Here is a 16136-nt window from a genome sequence, read left to right as displayed (position 1 = left end):
CCTGCCGCCTCTGGGCGGGCGCATCGGCCACTTCCGCGTCCGTCCCCCGGCGCCGCGCTCTGCGATTGGCGGAGTAGCGGCTCCTTCACCGCCCATCGGCGCCGGCCACTGGCGAGGAGAGCTGTCAGTCACTCGGCTGCCCCGCCCCCCGGTGCCATTGGCCCAGTAACCCCTTTTCGGGCTCTCGTTTCTCTCCATTGGCTCATGGGATCGGACGGGCGGCCGCGATTGGGCGAGCGGCGGGTGCCGGGGGCGGGACGGCGCTCGGGAGCAGCGCCGATTGGCCGGCGGGCCCCGGTGATTGGCAGGAGGGCGCGGGGGCGGGGCCGCCCGGGGCGAGGGTTGTGTGAGGTGAGGGAATCTCGCGGGGTCTCGGCGGCTCCGGGCGCGGCGGCGCGCGCTGATTGGCCGCAGGGGTCACGGGGGCGGGGCCGCGCCGGGGCGGGGGGGGCTCCGCACGGCCGCGCGCGGGGGGCGGGGCGCGCCGGGCGCCGCGCGCCGATTGGTCGGGGGCGGCTCTCGCGCAGCCCGGCGGGCCGGGCGCGATTGGCTGCGGGCGGCGTCGGGCGCGCGCCCCGCGGGGGGGTTGCGCGTGCCCGCGGCGCGGCGCGGGCGGCGGGACCAGGTGAGAGCGGGGCCGGGGCCGCGCGCGGGCTCCGCGCCCCCCGCGCCCCCGCAGCCCCGGCCGCGGCCCCTGCCCTCGCCCCGACCCCCCGCCCCGGCCCCGCCCCGCCGCGGGCCGCGCTGTCAGGGGCCGCCGCGTCCTGCCCCGCGCCCCCTCCGCGGCCCCGGCCGCCCCGTCATTCATTTGCCGCTTCCCCCCCTCTCCCTCACCCCCCCCCTCCGTCCCACCCCACCGCGGTTCGTGTCCTGCCCCGGCCCTTCCTTTCCTCCCTCTGTTTTTATCTTCTTTTCACCCCCCTCTCCTCGCCCCGCCGCCCCCCTTCACTTTCTCTTGGTCCTTGTGTGTGTTTCAGGCCTTCAAGGAAAAGTTACAAACTCCCGAGTTGTTGGTGCCGTGAGGGAGCAGGTGCCTGGAAGGAGGGAGCGATGTAGGAGGTGGCCGGGCTCAGGGAGGTTCGGGGGATCCATGGAGAGGGTGTGGGAATGGCAGGGCTAGGCTGGCCGGCCCTCGCGGGGTGTTCAGGGCAGAGGCTCCGAGCCCTCCCTCCGGAGGGAAGGGGGATTGATCGCGGTGTTTAATTTCTATAACAAGAAAAACGACAGAAAAAACCCAAAGTGAAGGAGAAAGCCCAGGCCAGCCCCAAGGCAGCTGCCCAAGGATGGAGTTGGAGTAGCCAAGCCCTGCTGGACGCTGGGGCAGGGGTTGGCGTTCGCACACATGAAGAGACTCCCCGAGTGGTTTGGCTTCGCCGGGAGATAAGGCCAGTGGAGCTCCATGTTTTTAAAGGTGGGCCGTGTACGATGAAACCCAACTTCTTTTAAAGTGTAGCAGATTTTAATTTTTATGGCCAAATGACAGCTTGACCCAGTTGTCATCCAATCAAAGGGCATTTTTCTTTTTTGTTGAATGTCTCTTTGTGGCACGACAGCCAACGCAAAAATGATGGCGGCTTACAATGGCGGTACGTCTGCGGCAGCAGCGGGTCACCACCATCACCACCACCACCACCTTCCTCACCTCCCTCCTCCTCACCTGCACCACCACCACCACGCGCAGCACCACCTGCACGCGGGCTCGGCCGTGCACCCGGTGCAGCAGCAGCATGCCTCGTCTGCCGCCGCCGCCGCCGCCGCCGCCGCCGCCATGCTCAACCCGGGCCAGCAGCAGCCCTACTTCCCATCGCCCGCCCCGGGCCAGGCCCCTGGCCCGGCCGCCGCAGCCCCAGCTCAGGTACAGGCTGCAGCAGCCGCTGCGGTCAAAGCGCACCATCATCAGCACTCACAGCACCCACAGCAGCAGCTGGACGTGGAACCGGACAGACCCATCGGATACGGAGCCTTTGGTGTCGTCTGGTGAGTAGAGGCAAGAACGGGCCAATTCCTCCTTGTCGTTCTTTACCTGGTCGTAACTCATCCCTGGTCTTGTCATTGGAGCCAGAACACCAGAAAGCTGCTTACTACTTCTTCCCTGTTCTTAGAAAGTTGGTTTGCCTGTTTGTGTTGGCAGAATGAGGCTCGGAGTGGTGAGGAACCACCTCTGACCAAGAGCCCACCCCACTGTTCTCCTCTGAGACAATGCAGCTTGTTCATGCCCTTTCTGTACCTTTAATCAGAGCGTGCATCTGTGCAGCTAAGCTGTGCTTCCTAAAACTTCAGGTTAACAACCGAGTACCAGAATATTCATTTTGACCTGACTTAAGAGTCAGAAATGAAAAGCGTATGAAAATGTCTTCCTTGTGCAGTCACCTGTCAAGATCTTTGTCTCGGCAGCGGTTTGACCCGCGGTGGTGCTGGGTGCTACCTGAAACAGCACAGCTGAACTTTGCTCCTCTCTCAAAAATGGAAATGGGATTTCCTGCCTCGCTGGAGCGCTGCCTCCGGCCCTTTTATCCCCCAGCTGCGCTTCAGAGGAGTCTGCCGGCAGAGTGGAATCCCTTCTCATGCATTTTGTGACCACCTTAGTGCCATGTATGTAATTACTGCCCTTCAGGAGCGCCGACACAAAGCTGGCAGGAGTCTTTTATAGATCTGTATTTCTGTTTCTAGCTGTTTGTCAGTTGGCCGTGTTCTGAGCTGTCCTTGGCAGCACGAAGGCACGGGGGTGTTCTGGAGAGCAGGCGCCCTGCACTTCCTGCAGCACGACTGCAAAGTTCCAGCCGTGTGTCGTGTGTGGGTGCTGAGCCCCCGCCGTGCCCTGGAGCTCGGCCTCAGGCACTGCCTGCGCTGCAGCTTCACCAGGGCAGCTCTTCCTTGGCCGGCTCGGGCTGTGCCACGCACGGAGGGCTCAGCAGGACAGGCCTCAGGAGAGCAAACCCCGTGTCCCTTCGGCACAGCCAGCCCAGCGTGGGTGCTCCAGCGGTGCTTTCTGGGCACGAGGTGCAGGTCGGTGCTGGGGCTGGGCTCGTGTCCCTCCCCTCAGAGCTGGGGAGCTCTGAACGCTGAGATGAGATGAGATGAGATGAGATGAGATGAGATGAGATGAGATGAGATGAGATGAGATGAGATCTCCCAGTCGGAGGGGAGCTGTTGTGCAGTCGGTACTGCCATGCCCTGGCTGTGGTACGGCGTTCGAAAGTGGACGTAAAAGAATGAAAACTGACAAGGAATCTGATGTAAAAAATTACCTAAAAATATTTCCATCTGTTTGTATCTTTTTGGTTTTTTTTTATAAAGTCTGGAGTTTTTTAACTTAATTGTTACAGGCTTTGCTTAAATTTAGGTTGTTATGTAAGACGAGACTTCATTACTGTTTGGTCCCGGTGTTCTGTTCACCTGTGCGTTTCCCAGGGCTTTATTTTCTCAGTTCTATTTGCTAAAAAATAAGGTGCAGAGAGAGATCTGGTTCTGTAATATTCAGTAGATTGAAAGGTCACGCTTGCATATTTAAATATATCATTAAGTGTGCCGAGGGGAAAAGGGAAGTGCAGAGAGAAAGGTCTGACTGGCACCAGGTAGGACAGTGCCGTTCCCAAGCCCCTGGCCAGGCACCTGCTGCCACCCAGCAGGAACTGCCCCTGGGGGACTCTGCCTGCAAAGCTGCAGCTACAGCTTTAATTTAAAGCTTGGAAAAGAAAACCAAAGGGGGAGGGTGTTTAATAAAAGCAGAAGCTGGGAGTTCAGATCCCTCTGGCAGAGCTGGGGCTGCACTGGCTCACTCGTTGGTGCAAGTGAGTTCCTCTCTTCTCACGTGTGTTTAAATTCAGTGGTCACTGCTCAGCTTTTGGCATTTCATACTAACTTCTGCCAGTGAGTGCAGGCTGAATTTAGGAGTGTGTAAGCAGTAATTTGAATTTTAGTTTCGTTCCAAAGGCAGAAGAATGCCTGTGTAAGTGAATTTTAGCTATGTGAGATAATGCAACTGAATGTAAACATTGACTTGGGTATTTATAGTTTGAGGTGACTTGGCCACAGGAAATGTACACTTGGGTCCAAGTGTGACACAGAATTCGTAAGGCCTGAGCTACTTTGGAATGAGGATTCTGTTGTTTGTTGGTATCTCTGAGTGTGTATTGGTGCTAATGGGCAACTTAAAAGTTCCCGTCAGTACTTCTGCGGGAAATGGACGTTATTCCACAGTTGGAGTATTTGCAAAATTCTTTCGTCTTCTGCTCTGATGTGTCACTGCACTGTGGGGAAGGTGCAGGTGACCCTGCAGCTCAGTCCCAGCGTCAGAGGAGCGATCAGCGTGTGCTGTTGTGCTTCCCGTTACCTCACCGAGAGAGATTTTCTCTTGGCAGTTGAATTAGCATTTGTCATTAGTTCATTTGTCTGCTACTCGATGATGTTTCGGGGGAGCTAATGTGCTGCTGGAGTTTTTCACTCGTGGAGAGCCAAAGCCTGGTGCTTCAGCACTTTCATTATTAACTCCTGCGGGCGGGTGCTGCTGCCGCTGGGTCTGCGCACACAGGCCGTGTCCTCACTCATCTGGGCACCATTTCCTTGGATATCAGCTGTCCCTGGCACGGCATCTGTGGATTTTCAAGTGAATCTAACCCCAGTTGGCAAAGTGGAAAGGAATCTCTTGAACAGTCGGCCTTGACCCACTGCATTTCTCTGTACTTGTTGGCTCTCAGTGTGCTGTAACGTGGTGCAAAGGTGTGCAGGGAGTGCAGTGCTGAGCTCGGGGTCCTGAGCTGGGCTGAAGCAGGGATGGGTGTGCAGGGACCTTTCCCCAGCTCCTGCAGGTTTACCTCACCACACTCTGGTTTGGCAAATTGCCACAAACCAAGTCATGTTTCTCATTTGCCAAAACCAGAGCAATTTGCTCTTGGAGTATTCCCTGCACACACGTTCACAAAGTGCTGAAGACATCTGGATGTTAGTGTCGGTGATAGACTCTGTCTGCGTCCCGTGTTTCAGACTGCAGGGCTGAGTTGGGGAAGTCTCGTGTCTGTTCCCAGAATAAGGAGCTGTCCTTTGGAGAAGTGCTCCCAGTTCTGCTGGGGAGACATGCTGCTGCCATCTGGTGGGATTCCTTAAAAAAATAATAATAATGATAATAGAAAAATATATCCGTGGAAGCTGCAAAGGGTGGTGGGTTTGGAGTGAGGGGTAAAGCCTCGGTCCCTCTGCAAGAGGTGCTCGTGCTGTTCCCACGCAGGATTCCCGGGCCAGTGAGGAGGAGCCCAACTTGTGGGGAGGGGGACAGCGAGTAATGACTGTTGTTGCTGGTTCAAGCTGGTAACACTGCTGCTGAGATGTTATGGAAATGTCCTGTTGGCTGGGTTGTGTCCACTCCCGTGGGACAGGAAACAGTCATCCCCTAAGGTGTGGGGAGGGTTGTGTTTGTCTTACATGTGTGTCCTACCTTTAAAAAGTTACTGGTGTTCATCAAAGGCTGGAACCAAGCAATCTGTCTTAATATCAGATCTGTGTTAAAAGGCATCTCTAAGGTAAAGCTGTTGCAAGTGACAACAGAAAAAAGTATCCGAATTTTTTTTTTTTTCTAAATTCCTAATTTACCCCATTTTGAATTGCAGTGGGGTTTTTAATGTACTTGCTTCTAATCCTTTTTATTCAGGAGGTCACACAGCGGTACAACGTTTCAAACAGTTGGCTGTTGATGTTGTGACAGGACATTATGTACAGGCTGCTGTAACATTAATATTCAGAGATAATTTAGCCTAAATCTATCGTTCATTCCTGGCCTTCAAAGGCCTGAAAGCACTAAAGTCATTGCTCAGTAAAATCCCAAAGACTGTTGCATACAATGGATTGTTGCCTGGACCCTGGAACTATTTTAAGAGGGTTTTATCCCAGCACTGATACTAAGCACAGCAGCAGGAAAGACGTTTCCAGGATAAACCGATAATCTCCTGTTCCTTTAAAGGAACGTGTCCTGCTGAGCAAGGATGCAGTGGGGATAATGTGTTTGGGACAAACCTGCTGCAATGTACAGTAGGGGAAAAGGAGATGTTATGGGATCAGAAACGTCTGAACGGTGGCAGGAGAAGTTCCCCTTGTGCTGTCTCAAATTGCTGCAAACCACGAGGATGTTTTGCATGGTTAATGCAAATCAAGATGCAAAAGCCCAGGCTGGTAAACGAGAAAAGTTTAGCAAAAACTGAATTATGGAAATGTGTTCTATGAGACCCATGAAGACGTTTGGAGGGAGAGGTTTTTTCCTAAGTTAAAGCTGTTCGTAATGCGATGTTTTTCCAGACCCTCAAACCTCACCTGTTAGCGGAAGACAGTACTTGACCATCAGGAAATATCCCCTGTTAATTAACATCTAGGTGGACAGTTGTTTGCTTTAAAGTATTTAATGTGGTGTTTTGTAACAGCCTAAAGGGACTTTTTAGTTATTGATCCAAACATTACAAAAGTACTCAAGTTTATCCTGGAGCTCTCGTTGTGAGACTGAGCAGAAGTGGGGAACTGTGAGCAGGACGTGGTACCTCCAATGGGTGGGACAGAATATCCACCAGAATTGGATCAAGAGGCTCTGGGAGGAGTAACCCACGCCAAGATCCCTACAAACATTCAAACTGAAGACCAATCAAAGAGCCTTTTGAAGTACCAATGTTACAGCTGGCTGAGATGCAGCAGAAGTGTGAACCAGGAATATAACTCAGGGTTTTTCTTAGGAGGGGAAAACATCTACTGTTTGTTGTGTTGATTTTCAGAGTGGAATTTGCTTTTAGTAATGGGCAACAAAAATGTTTAAAAGTATTAAATAAAATGAACAGAAATAGTTTTTAAAAAATCATTTCAGGTTATTTGGGGAAATTTGGCTGTCAGTGTTCCTGTTGTGTTTAGTGCTGCTGGGGACCTTCACTGATCCAGGTAGAATGAAGCTTTTCCATTCGAATGACATGTCTGCTTTGTGTACCTGGGCTGTAACAGAAAATGGGAGCAGAGATTACCCTGGAAAGGATTACCCCTGGTTGGTTGTTCTAGTCCACATGCTAGCAGGTTCAGAAGGAGCTGTGGTGGGAATGTTGTTGTCACTGCGCAGCAGGGTCGAGTCCCCCCAGTGCCATGGGCACTGCTCTCAACGCAGGCTTTCAGGGGTTTGTGCTGGTTTTTGTGGGGTGCAGTTAATTTTCCTTCCTGGGATCTGGTGTGGGGCTGTGTTTTGGATTTGTGCTGAAAACAGGGTTCCTAACCCAGGGCTGATTTCGTTATTGTTGAGCACTGCTGGTGCTGTTCTGCTCCTCACCCCACCCTGAGGAGGCTGAGGGTGCACAAGGAGTGGGGAGGGGATCCCTCAGGCCCAAGGGATGTTCCAGACCATGTGGCATCATGCTCTGTGTGTAAAGCTGGGGGAGAAGGAGGAAGGGGACAGTTGGGGTGGTGGCTTTGTCTCCCCGTTGTGCAGCTCTGTGGGGCTGAGCTGCTGGCTGGGGTTAAACCACAACAGTTTTCCACGGTTTTGTGTTCTACTTCAGTGAGTTTCTCTGTTGTCTTGGGTGTCTGATGCAGATAGACAGGGATTTCATAAGAAAGAGACGGAGTCGTTTTTATCCAGTTATTTCTTGGAGGAAACCATGAGGATGCCTAAGGCAAAGGAGGCAGCAGTGGCCACGGGCAGGTTCAGAGCAGAGTGGGGATTGGGTTTCACACTCCCCAGCACAATGGAAGGAGCTGCAGGTGATTATCTTGGATTGCTATGTCAGTGTTTTTTACGGGATTGCTTTATCTAAATTGGTTTCTGACTCTTTTGTGAAGAAATGTAGTAGAACAATGACCTTATTCAGTTTTTTTTAATATGGGAAATTTTGCAAATCTTATATGTTTAAGTTGGGTGGGTGTTTTTTTTTCAGATTTCCTGAAAAGAAAAATTCTGTTAACATTTAAATGGCTGTTCCCCAAATGGAGTGAATTAAATGAAATGGATATAACAACTCCTTGCACTGAAATTAGACGTTGGGATTAGGTGAAATTCTACCCAAGTAACATACGAGATTGTTCGTTATTGTCTTGTAAGATGATGCAAGAAAGAAGGAATGTGGATAACATTTTTTTTGCCTCAAAGTTGGGCAAGGACCATTTGGGATAAATTAGTTCACTGTAAATTATGCCAAGGCCAGCATTTCACAGGTCACTTGAAATGCAAGTTGCTTTGCAACACCTGCAGACCTTGATGTTGTTTGTATCCACACAGGACTGGATGCTGATAATCCAGTTATATCCTGTAGCATTCGGTGCTTTCTCCTTTTTTCTCTGAGTTCTGCAAATGGAACAGTTTGTGGCTGGGTCTCAGTCTAATATTGATTTCCAGAAGATGGATTTCAGATGTTCTCTCCCTACCCCCTCCTCACCTCCTTTCAGAGGGTGCTCGGGTTGTGGTTTCCCCAGTGGGGCAGGAGGCCCTTGGTGTCTGTGAGGAAGGGAGGTGTGAGGTGCAGCCAGAGAGTGGAGGAGGCCTCTGGGACAGGTTTGAAGTGCTTTTTGGTGCCTTGTAATGGTTGCATATGGGTCTCATGTATCTTTAATCCTCTGGAAAGTTCTGCCTTCGGGTCTGGAGCAGGGAATGTGCAGCTCTTCTTATGAGAGAAGCTGGCTCTGCTTAAGCAGAGTTTGTGTTCAGTAATATAATCAGTAATTGTTTTTAAAAGGCATGTTAAAAATCCACAAAGAACTTAATAATTTAAGTGCTGGAAAATCCCACAGTAGATGCTGTGAGTTGTGCTGTGTGGGGAGTCAGAGTAACTGTTGCACCCAGTTTTGTAAAAGGAGACCTCTGAGTGAGGTGGGAGATTAAATGGAAGTGACGTAGGACAGGCAGTACAAACTTGTATGGAAAGAACGGAGCCTTCTGGGGTTCTGCATTTATTTGTTGATAATAGTGTTTGACCATAACCAGCAGAAAACTGCAGGGGGGGAGTACAGACAGAGACCAAAATGCTGCTCAAACACCAAACCCACCAGAACAATCTGGACTTCATTTTAGTATTTAAAGCTGCATCTTCTTTTGTTATGTGAGAGTGATGGATAAATGAAGGCAGACATATCATCAGCCTAGATAGGAAACAAATTCCATGGCTACAGCTGACTCTGGAATATGGCCATGTCTTTAAAAGTGCTTAGTAAGAATTTGAGCTTTAATCTTGAGGGCTGTGGCAGAATCAGTGTGTCCTGGTAGTATCATTCTTTAATTTCCTGATGTGGTGTTTTTTTATAAAGGCTTGGAAGCATTTGTGTGTGAGTGGAATTTTTATGCTCTTTATGTTGTTGGATGTAACACCAGAATGGTTATAGCAGAATCATTTTGTAGAACACATCTTCTCTTATTTTTTTAATTGTCTTAGAACATAGTATGAGGGTATTTTTTTTTGGGGGGGGGGGAAGTAAAAAATCAGAGCTTTCAGTTCAAGAACCCTTACAGGAAATTTTTGTGGAAAAGTAAAATACACTGGCAACTGTAGGAATCCTTGGACTCTAGAGAAGGATTTTCTTTCCCCTATTCTCTTTCATGTGCAAATACATTTTAATAGGTGAAAAAAAATATTGCTCCCCAGAGAAACTGATGCAATTTCCTTGTCATTTTGGAATGATGCTATTCCAAATTTTAATCCTAAATCTATTCCTGGTTCCTGGCAGTTTGTCTCCATTATCTGGGTACCACCAGACAGTGCTCTTAGAGTTTTCTTCATTGCACAACCTAAAAGTGGGGTCAGGACAGAGCCTTTGCTTAATGGCACCAGTAAAGCTGGGCATGGTGTTGGACTGGTGGCCAAGTAGTCATTCAGGCTTTGATCTAAATTATTATGTTTTCTGTGTTTTGGTTAAATGAAGCAGAGAATTTCCTGAATCTCACAGTGCTTTCTGACTTTCCTGTGTTCTCCCTGGTGTGTTTGAAGTCCTCTGGACCAGACCTCCTTGATGCTGATTTGTAGCTTGTGGGTACGTTGATGAAGCAAAATTCTTCTTTTTGTTGTTGTTCTGACTGACTGAAAGGACGTGGATCAAGTAGGTCATGGAAAGCCGTGGGATTCCTCCAATGGATGTGCATAATGCAGGAATAATGCAGGACTGCCCCAGGTCACACACAGACCAGCCCAGCCTCGCTCACTGCTGGGGGGAAGGCTTGGAAAGGGGCAGCTGCAAACCTGCTCTGCACTCTTCATGGACATTAAAAAAAAATAAAAGTCAGTCAGAACAAGGTGAGAAGACTTGAGTTGCTATTTTTTTTTTAAATTTATTTATTTATTTATTTATATTTTAAACAAAAGTGGGGAGTGTCCCGTTCAATTCCCATTTTTCAAGTCAGGAGTCCTGTTTCGGTGGCAGGGATGTATCAGAACAAACAGGAACAGACCTGAAAATGAACATCTGCCATTAGTTTTGTGAAGGGCACATGTCCTCCCAACCAGTGCTCTCAAAGCTGCTGCTGTTGACTGCATGTGCAGGTAAAGGACAGTGGAGTTTAGTGGGTTGTGTTTTCCTCTAGTTCAGCATATGGAAATGAAACAAAAAACCCAACCACCAAACACAGAACCAACCAGGGGCTGTTTAAAAAAAACTACTCAGCCCTTAAAGTGAAATAACCAGAGTGAGTAATAACTAGCATTTACTTTATTTTTATGTCTAAATTCAAATTGTCGGGGGCAGAAGCTCCCACATAATAATTGCTGATAACTTAAAGGGACATTCTATCAGAGACTGTCCTACAGCAGCACTGAGAGGCAAAAACAAATTAAAAATACTCATTTTACCCTGGGTCACCTGATTTAATTGAAGAGAGTAAGAGTTCAACCTAACAGCTTAACTAAAAGCAGTTTTTAATTGTGAAGTCGAAAGTAGCCTTTGTTTGTTTTTTCAATTATTATAGATACCTCAAGGTATCAAAGTGCTTTTCTGAGCATATTTGCTCATTGATTGCACTTGAAAAATCAGGATTAAGGACTTCCACTGGGCTTTTGCTGGCAGGGCATTGACATCCTCACCCAGACTCATAAGCTGAGCTGCAGCTTCCCTTCTGCTCCTGCTGAAGGAGCAGAGCATTTATGTTCTTAAGGTTTGGATTGCTTATTGTTTTCTGAAGCAGTTGAAGAAAAGTAGGTGAATGTTGACAGAATCGGGACCAGCTTTGACCTACTTGTGGCTTTCTCTCTGATCTCTGTCTTGGGCATGTCACCTTATAATGTTTAAACTACTGTTTATTCATCTGAAACTTCATCTGAAACATTGAGAACTGACAGGTGTTTGGTAATTTGAATATTAAATGTGTATATCATCACTCCCACCATTGTTCCCAAGGAGATTTTGTCGCCTATCATATGACCCAGTAAAGGGAATCCTTCTGTAATCATTTTTATTTCGTCCTGAACTCTTGTTTAAACTTTGGGTTTGAAGTGTTTTAGAGCCATTAATTCCATTTGCCTGGAATTGCCCCCGTGGTAGTGATTCCATCTGTTACCACAAGGCTTTTGGCAGGCTTGGAGTAGGGAAGCTTCCATTAGGATTTTCAGGTCAGCTCATGGAGATCCCGGAGCACGGCTGTGAACTGAGGAGGTCAGACAGGAGCCCTGCAGGTCAGACCTCAGCAGTTCTCGGGGTTGAACCGTGAGACCGAGTCCCCAGCATTGGGGGGTGTCAGTGAGTTTGGCCTGTAACAATTCAGGTTGGGTTTCGTTGGGGTTTTTTTGGAGGGAAGAGGGGGAAATACACTTTGCTTGAAGATCTTGTAGTATTTTAAAGAGTTCTCTGGGATGGCATATTGTGGGTGAGTTTTAAAGGAGAGGAAGAGGCAGAGGATCCCTGACCTTGTGCTGCCTCCTTGAGCGCTCTGGGTCTGCTCCAGCGCCTAGCACGGCTCACCTGGCCCTGGCAAAGGATGTGAACAGTGTTGGCTCGTTTGCCTGAGGATGTAAATTTGCAGATTTTACAGTATTTCAGGCATTTGAGCAGTAACCAAACGACCTCTCCCGGAAATCCATTGGTTACAGGTTCTGCTCCCGCAGACTCGAAGGGATTTTAAACCATCTCGTCGTGCTCTCAGCAGGCTGGTCATTCAGAGGTGCTGTTCACCTCTCCACTTCAGCGTGTCACTCTGATATCTTCGTGTTTCTGAAATTGCCTTTTGAATCTCTTGACAAGGAGTGGTTATGGCTCCCGTGTAATTGAGACCGTCAGGGAAAGAGGTGGAATTTTTACAGCACCGTGAGACTTGATGGTGTGTGGCAGGATTGTTCACTGGTCCGTGGCACTGGGAAACTGGTGTGTCTTTAAACTCCCCAGCAATAAATAGAAGCCTGATTTTGTACAAATTTTTTTACTTCTTTGTGATGTTGTGGGTCTTTCTTAAGTCCTCATTGGCATTAACTGAGATGAAAAGCACTCCTTTCGTGTTCCAAAAGTATCCCGTAACCCTAAAGCATCTTGTAGACTTTTGGACTGTAGAGGTTATGAATTTATTTCACACTTGTGTTTTGACTTGTCCTTTCTGTTCCTACTGTAATTCAGGGAATAAATGACTGGGCAGAATTGATCCCATAGAAATCTTTCCATAGAAAAAAAATGAAGGAGTTGAGGCATCTCTAGTTAGTGTTTACTTTGGCCATTGGGAAGCGTTGGGGTTGGGAATTACAGTACCTTATAGGCTTATGTGTATTTTAAATAATCTTTTAAAGTTCTGTGATTCTAATACCCACTCCTATGCAAGACAGACAAATTAAATACTGTTACCTAAAGTAATTCCTGGCCAAGGGAATGGAAGAGAGAGTGTCAGTTATGAAGCATTCTGAGTTGCAGTTCTGTGTTCTGTATTATTGTAATAAACAGAATAAAGAATGGGCAGGATAAATTGAAACTTGAAAGGTCAGTAAAAAAGATTTGCCTCTTCCAGGTAAAAATCTTGATGAATGTTCATAGATTTATCATCCCTACAGAATCTGGAGAGATGAATATAAATAGCAGTAATTCATGAAATTAAAGGGTACTATGGGCCTCCAACTTGTATGCATATATATTTGTGTATATACATACAGGGGCAGGGAGAGCTGCTGGTGACCCCTCAGTGCTGGGGGTGCTATTGCAGGAAACGAGGTGTCTGTCGAGAGGATGTGACCACAGACCTTATTAACCTACTTTGCTCTGGAGGTGCAAAAATACTCCAGGAACTGTGCCAAGGCCTGGAGGCTTGTTGGACGTGGAGAAGATTTCTCATTTGGGTTTTTCTTGGTCTGCTGGTGGGAATGGGAATAGAGGTCAGTGAGTGGGGGCAGGAATGTGCGTGGAATTGTGGTACACGCTGTAAAAATGAAGAAGAAAGAAGTACAAAAGTACGTGGAGCTTTATATGTTTATTGGGCATATTATTTATTTGTGAACATTGCAGACCTTACAGAGCTATGCCATTGACTGAAAAAAAAATGGAGTTAAAAAATGTATCTGAATAAATGTCACATGTAGTGTAATAACTTACTGTAGCTGTGGTTCATAAAGGCGGTTGGGAAGTGAATAAAAAGGTCTCAAGCATAACCAGAAAATTTTGTGTAAATGGTGAAATAAACTTGAATTGGAAAGCAGGTTCAATTTTGAGCTTCCATGAAGGAAGACAAATTAAACATTTTTAAAGATATTAACCATGACAGTATCCCTCTAATTTTCTCTCCTTTCTTTTAAGTAAGATACTCTGAATCACTTTTTGTTCAAGGAGACAGATTTCTTGCAGTAATCAGTTTTGCTTTTAGCTCTGATTTGTAAAGAATAAGTGATAATGGTGCACATGCTGGAGGGTGTGATTAGACCCGACATTAAAAGGCTTTTTTAGAACATGGATGGTTGGAAAAGCCGCTCTGGAGAGGTCTGGTTTGGCAGCTGAGCAGGAGTGGATGAAGCATACCTTTGAAGTACAGTGGGGAAAACAAGGTGTTTAACCCTTTCCATAAAATACCTTTTAGTGGAAATGAAATCTGGATGTTTTCTTCAGTCTCCCTGGGAGTTCTTGAGATCTCTGAGCTTACATTCAGGCAGCTCGTTCCCTGGACAGATCCTGTACCTCTAAAAAGCCCAACTCTCAAGGACATGTATTAGAAAGACTTGAATATTTGGAGTAACTTTCAGGTTTTTTGAAGTGCTTTTGGGTATTTTTTGATTACTTTACAGTGTTCCGGGGAGTATGTTGAGAAAACTTAATGAAATGCTGAGAATGCACATTGGTAGGAGTTAATTAAATTGCCTTTTTTTGTAATCTTCTTAAGTAACATATTTTCTGTTCAGTATCTTTACAACACACACTAACTGTTCAAACACACATTCCTGCATGCAAAACCTACTTTACTTGCCTAAATATTAAGGAAGTGTTTAGCAGGTGGAGTATATTTTTATAGGTTCCAGTTGTCTAAAAGCTTAAGAAGTTTTTACTTTTGTCTATAAACATCTTCACCCAACTTTTATCAATCCATATCAGTTTGCTAGTGACTTCTTGTGTGTTTAGTATCAAGTGGTGAGCTGTGGGAGCGAGTGCTGGAGCTGAAGCCAAACTGCTGCAGCTGATCCCCAAGGATGGGTGAAACAGGGGAGATGATCTGTTGAGCTCTTCCCTCTGTCCCCGCACTCCGTGTAGTTCTTCTGGTGCTTTCACACCAACTGGACTCGGCTGGCTGTGCCTCAAAGTTAAATCCAAGCGAAATCAAAGTTTTGCTCAGTAGTATCTCTTCAGCTCTCTTTTTCAGTTTGCTTTCATATCATATCTCTCTTTTTTTTACCCACTGTTAATATTTCATTTTAGGATCTTTGAAGTATTGCCAGCTGGAGGCTGCTGCAGAGCAGTAGTGACCTGAAAATCATTAACAGCACATCCAGTGCTTAAATAGCTTGAAAAATAACAGCTGTTCTTTTTGATAATGTCTTTTAACAATGAAACCTTATTTTCCTGTGCTTGTGTGCTAAAATTTCTGGTGTCAATACCAACTCTGCCCCAGTGGTTCATACTCTTCTGTGGTGCAGCTACTGGGGCTTTTTGTAGGCAATGGTTTGATGCAGTGATTTGGAATTGTTTAAGTGCCCAAAGTGCTGGTGTTTATGGGTGGTTACTCTTTGTCCGTGCCAGTGTTTGTGTTACATTGCCTGAATAGCTCCTTGGGGGAAGCAGATCCTTGATGTACCTCACAGGGAAGATAATAAGAAATATCCCACTGGGTGGGCGCAGGATCCACCTTTGGTCAGTGCTGTTCCTCACTGCAGTGGGGAGTCACTCATCCTTGGGTTTGGTGTTCATACTTGGGTCCAGTGTGCTTCTCTGACTCCTGCTTCTCCTTCAGCCTCCGTGCTGCTGTGACTGACTGAGCTCTTATTCCCAGTTTTATTCTTCCTTAGTGGGGAAAGGCCTCGTGCTGTAAGTTTGGAGCAGCCTTCCAGAGAGCAATAAAGTGAAGAGGAATGGGCACTACTTTGCTGTAGTATTTTCCTCCTTTTAATAACGTATCTGTGGGTGGCTTTTCCTTTAAAAATTATAGCTGAAATGACTCTGAATATCTCCCTTAAACGGGATTGTATCAGCGTTTGCATCTCTCAGACAATGCGTGTACAGCCAGAGGGTAAACCCCATTATAATGCCAGGCTAATTGCATGAGTGTGTATGTAAAACTCTCTTGTGTGAGAAATCCAACCAAAACAAAGCCTCCTCCCTCCTGATGATGTGGCTCTGGTGCTGGTGGAGGGGAGCCCAGGTCACCTCGCTGGCAGGAGTGGGCACAGTGTGGTCTAACACAGCATGGCTCTGGATGGGCACACCGGCGGGGAAGGCTGGAGTGAAATTCAGAACAACCAGGAAATTGGTTGGGTACAGGGAGGCTCTGCTTTGAGCTGGTTCTCTGCATTCACTTCTGGGGTGAGGCACCTCTAGAGAAGCAGTTCATGTGTTATCCAAGAGCCCTCGAAAAGAGATTAATTCCACCTCTCCCTCTCCTTATTCACTGGGCAGAGCCAGTGGGACTGACTTAGATCCTCTTTGACGTATGCTTAGGCTGCCATTGTTCCTGAACAAGCGTCTGTCTGTCCTCTCTTTGTCTCAGGGACTTGTTCCCTGCTCCCTGTGTCCCTGTGCCAGCACAGCTGCCTGCA

General features: G+C 47.6%; 1 protein-coding gene across 5 annotated transcripts in view; it reads left to right on the top strand.

The window, feature by feature from the left end:
* The first annotated feature begins 14 nt into the window (after positions 1 to 14).
* NLK (nemo like kinase) overlaps positions 15 to 16136 on the top strand; it is a 36644-nt gene continuing 20522 nt past the window's right edge. For 2 of the 5 annotated variants that reach the window (XM_027883862.1, XM_027883858.1), the window contains exons 1-2: positions 577 to 625; positions 978 to 1977. In XM_027883862.1, coding sequence (XP_027739663.1) covers positions 1532 to 1977 — 446 coding nt within the window. In that variant the 5' untranslated portion in view covers positions 577 to 625; positions 978 to 1531. Of the gene's footprint in view, positions 352 to 576; positions 626 to 886; positions 1978 to 16136 lie in introns of those variants that run through there. The other 3 variants (XM_027883863.1, XM_027883859.1, XM_027883861.1) reach the window with 3 other exon arrangements.

This window comes from Empidonax traillii, unplaced genomic scaffold, assembly GCF_003031625.1.
Source record: "Empidonax traillii isolate 1590-97213 ecotype Southwest subspecies unplaced genomic scaffold, ASM303162v1 scaffold135:size1941959, whole genome shotgun sequence".
Taxonomy (NCBI): Eukaryota; Metazoa; Chordata; class Aves; order Passeriformes; family Tyrannidae; genus Empidonax; species Empidonax traillii.
This window is presented reverse-complemented; position numbering and strand designations above follow the sequence as displayed.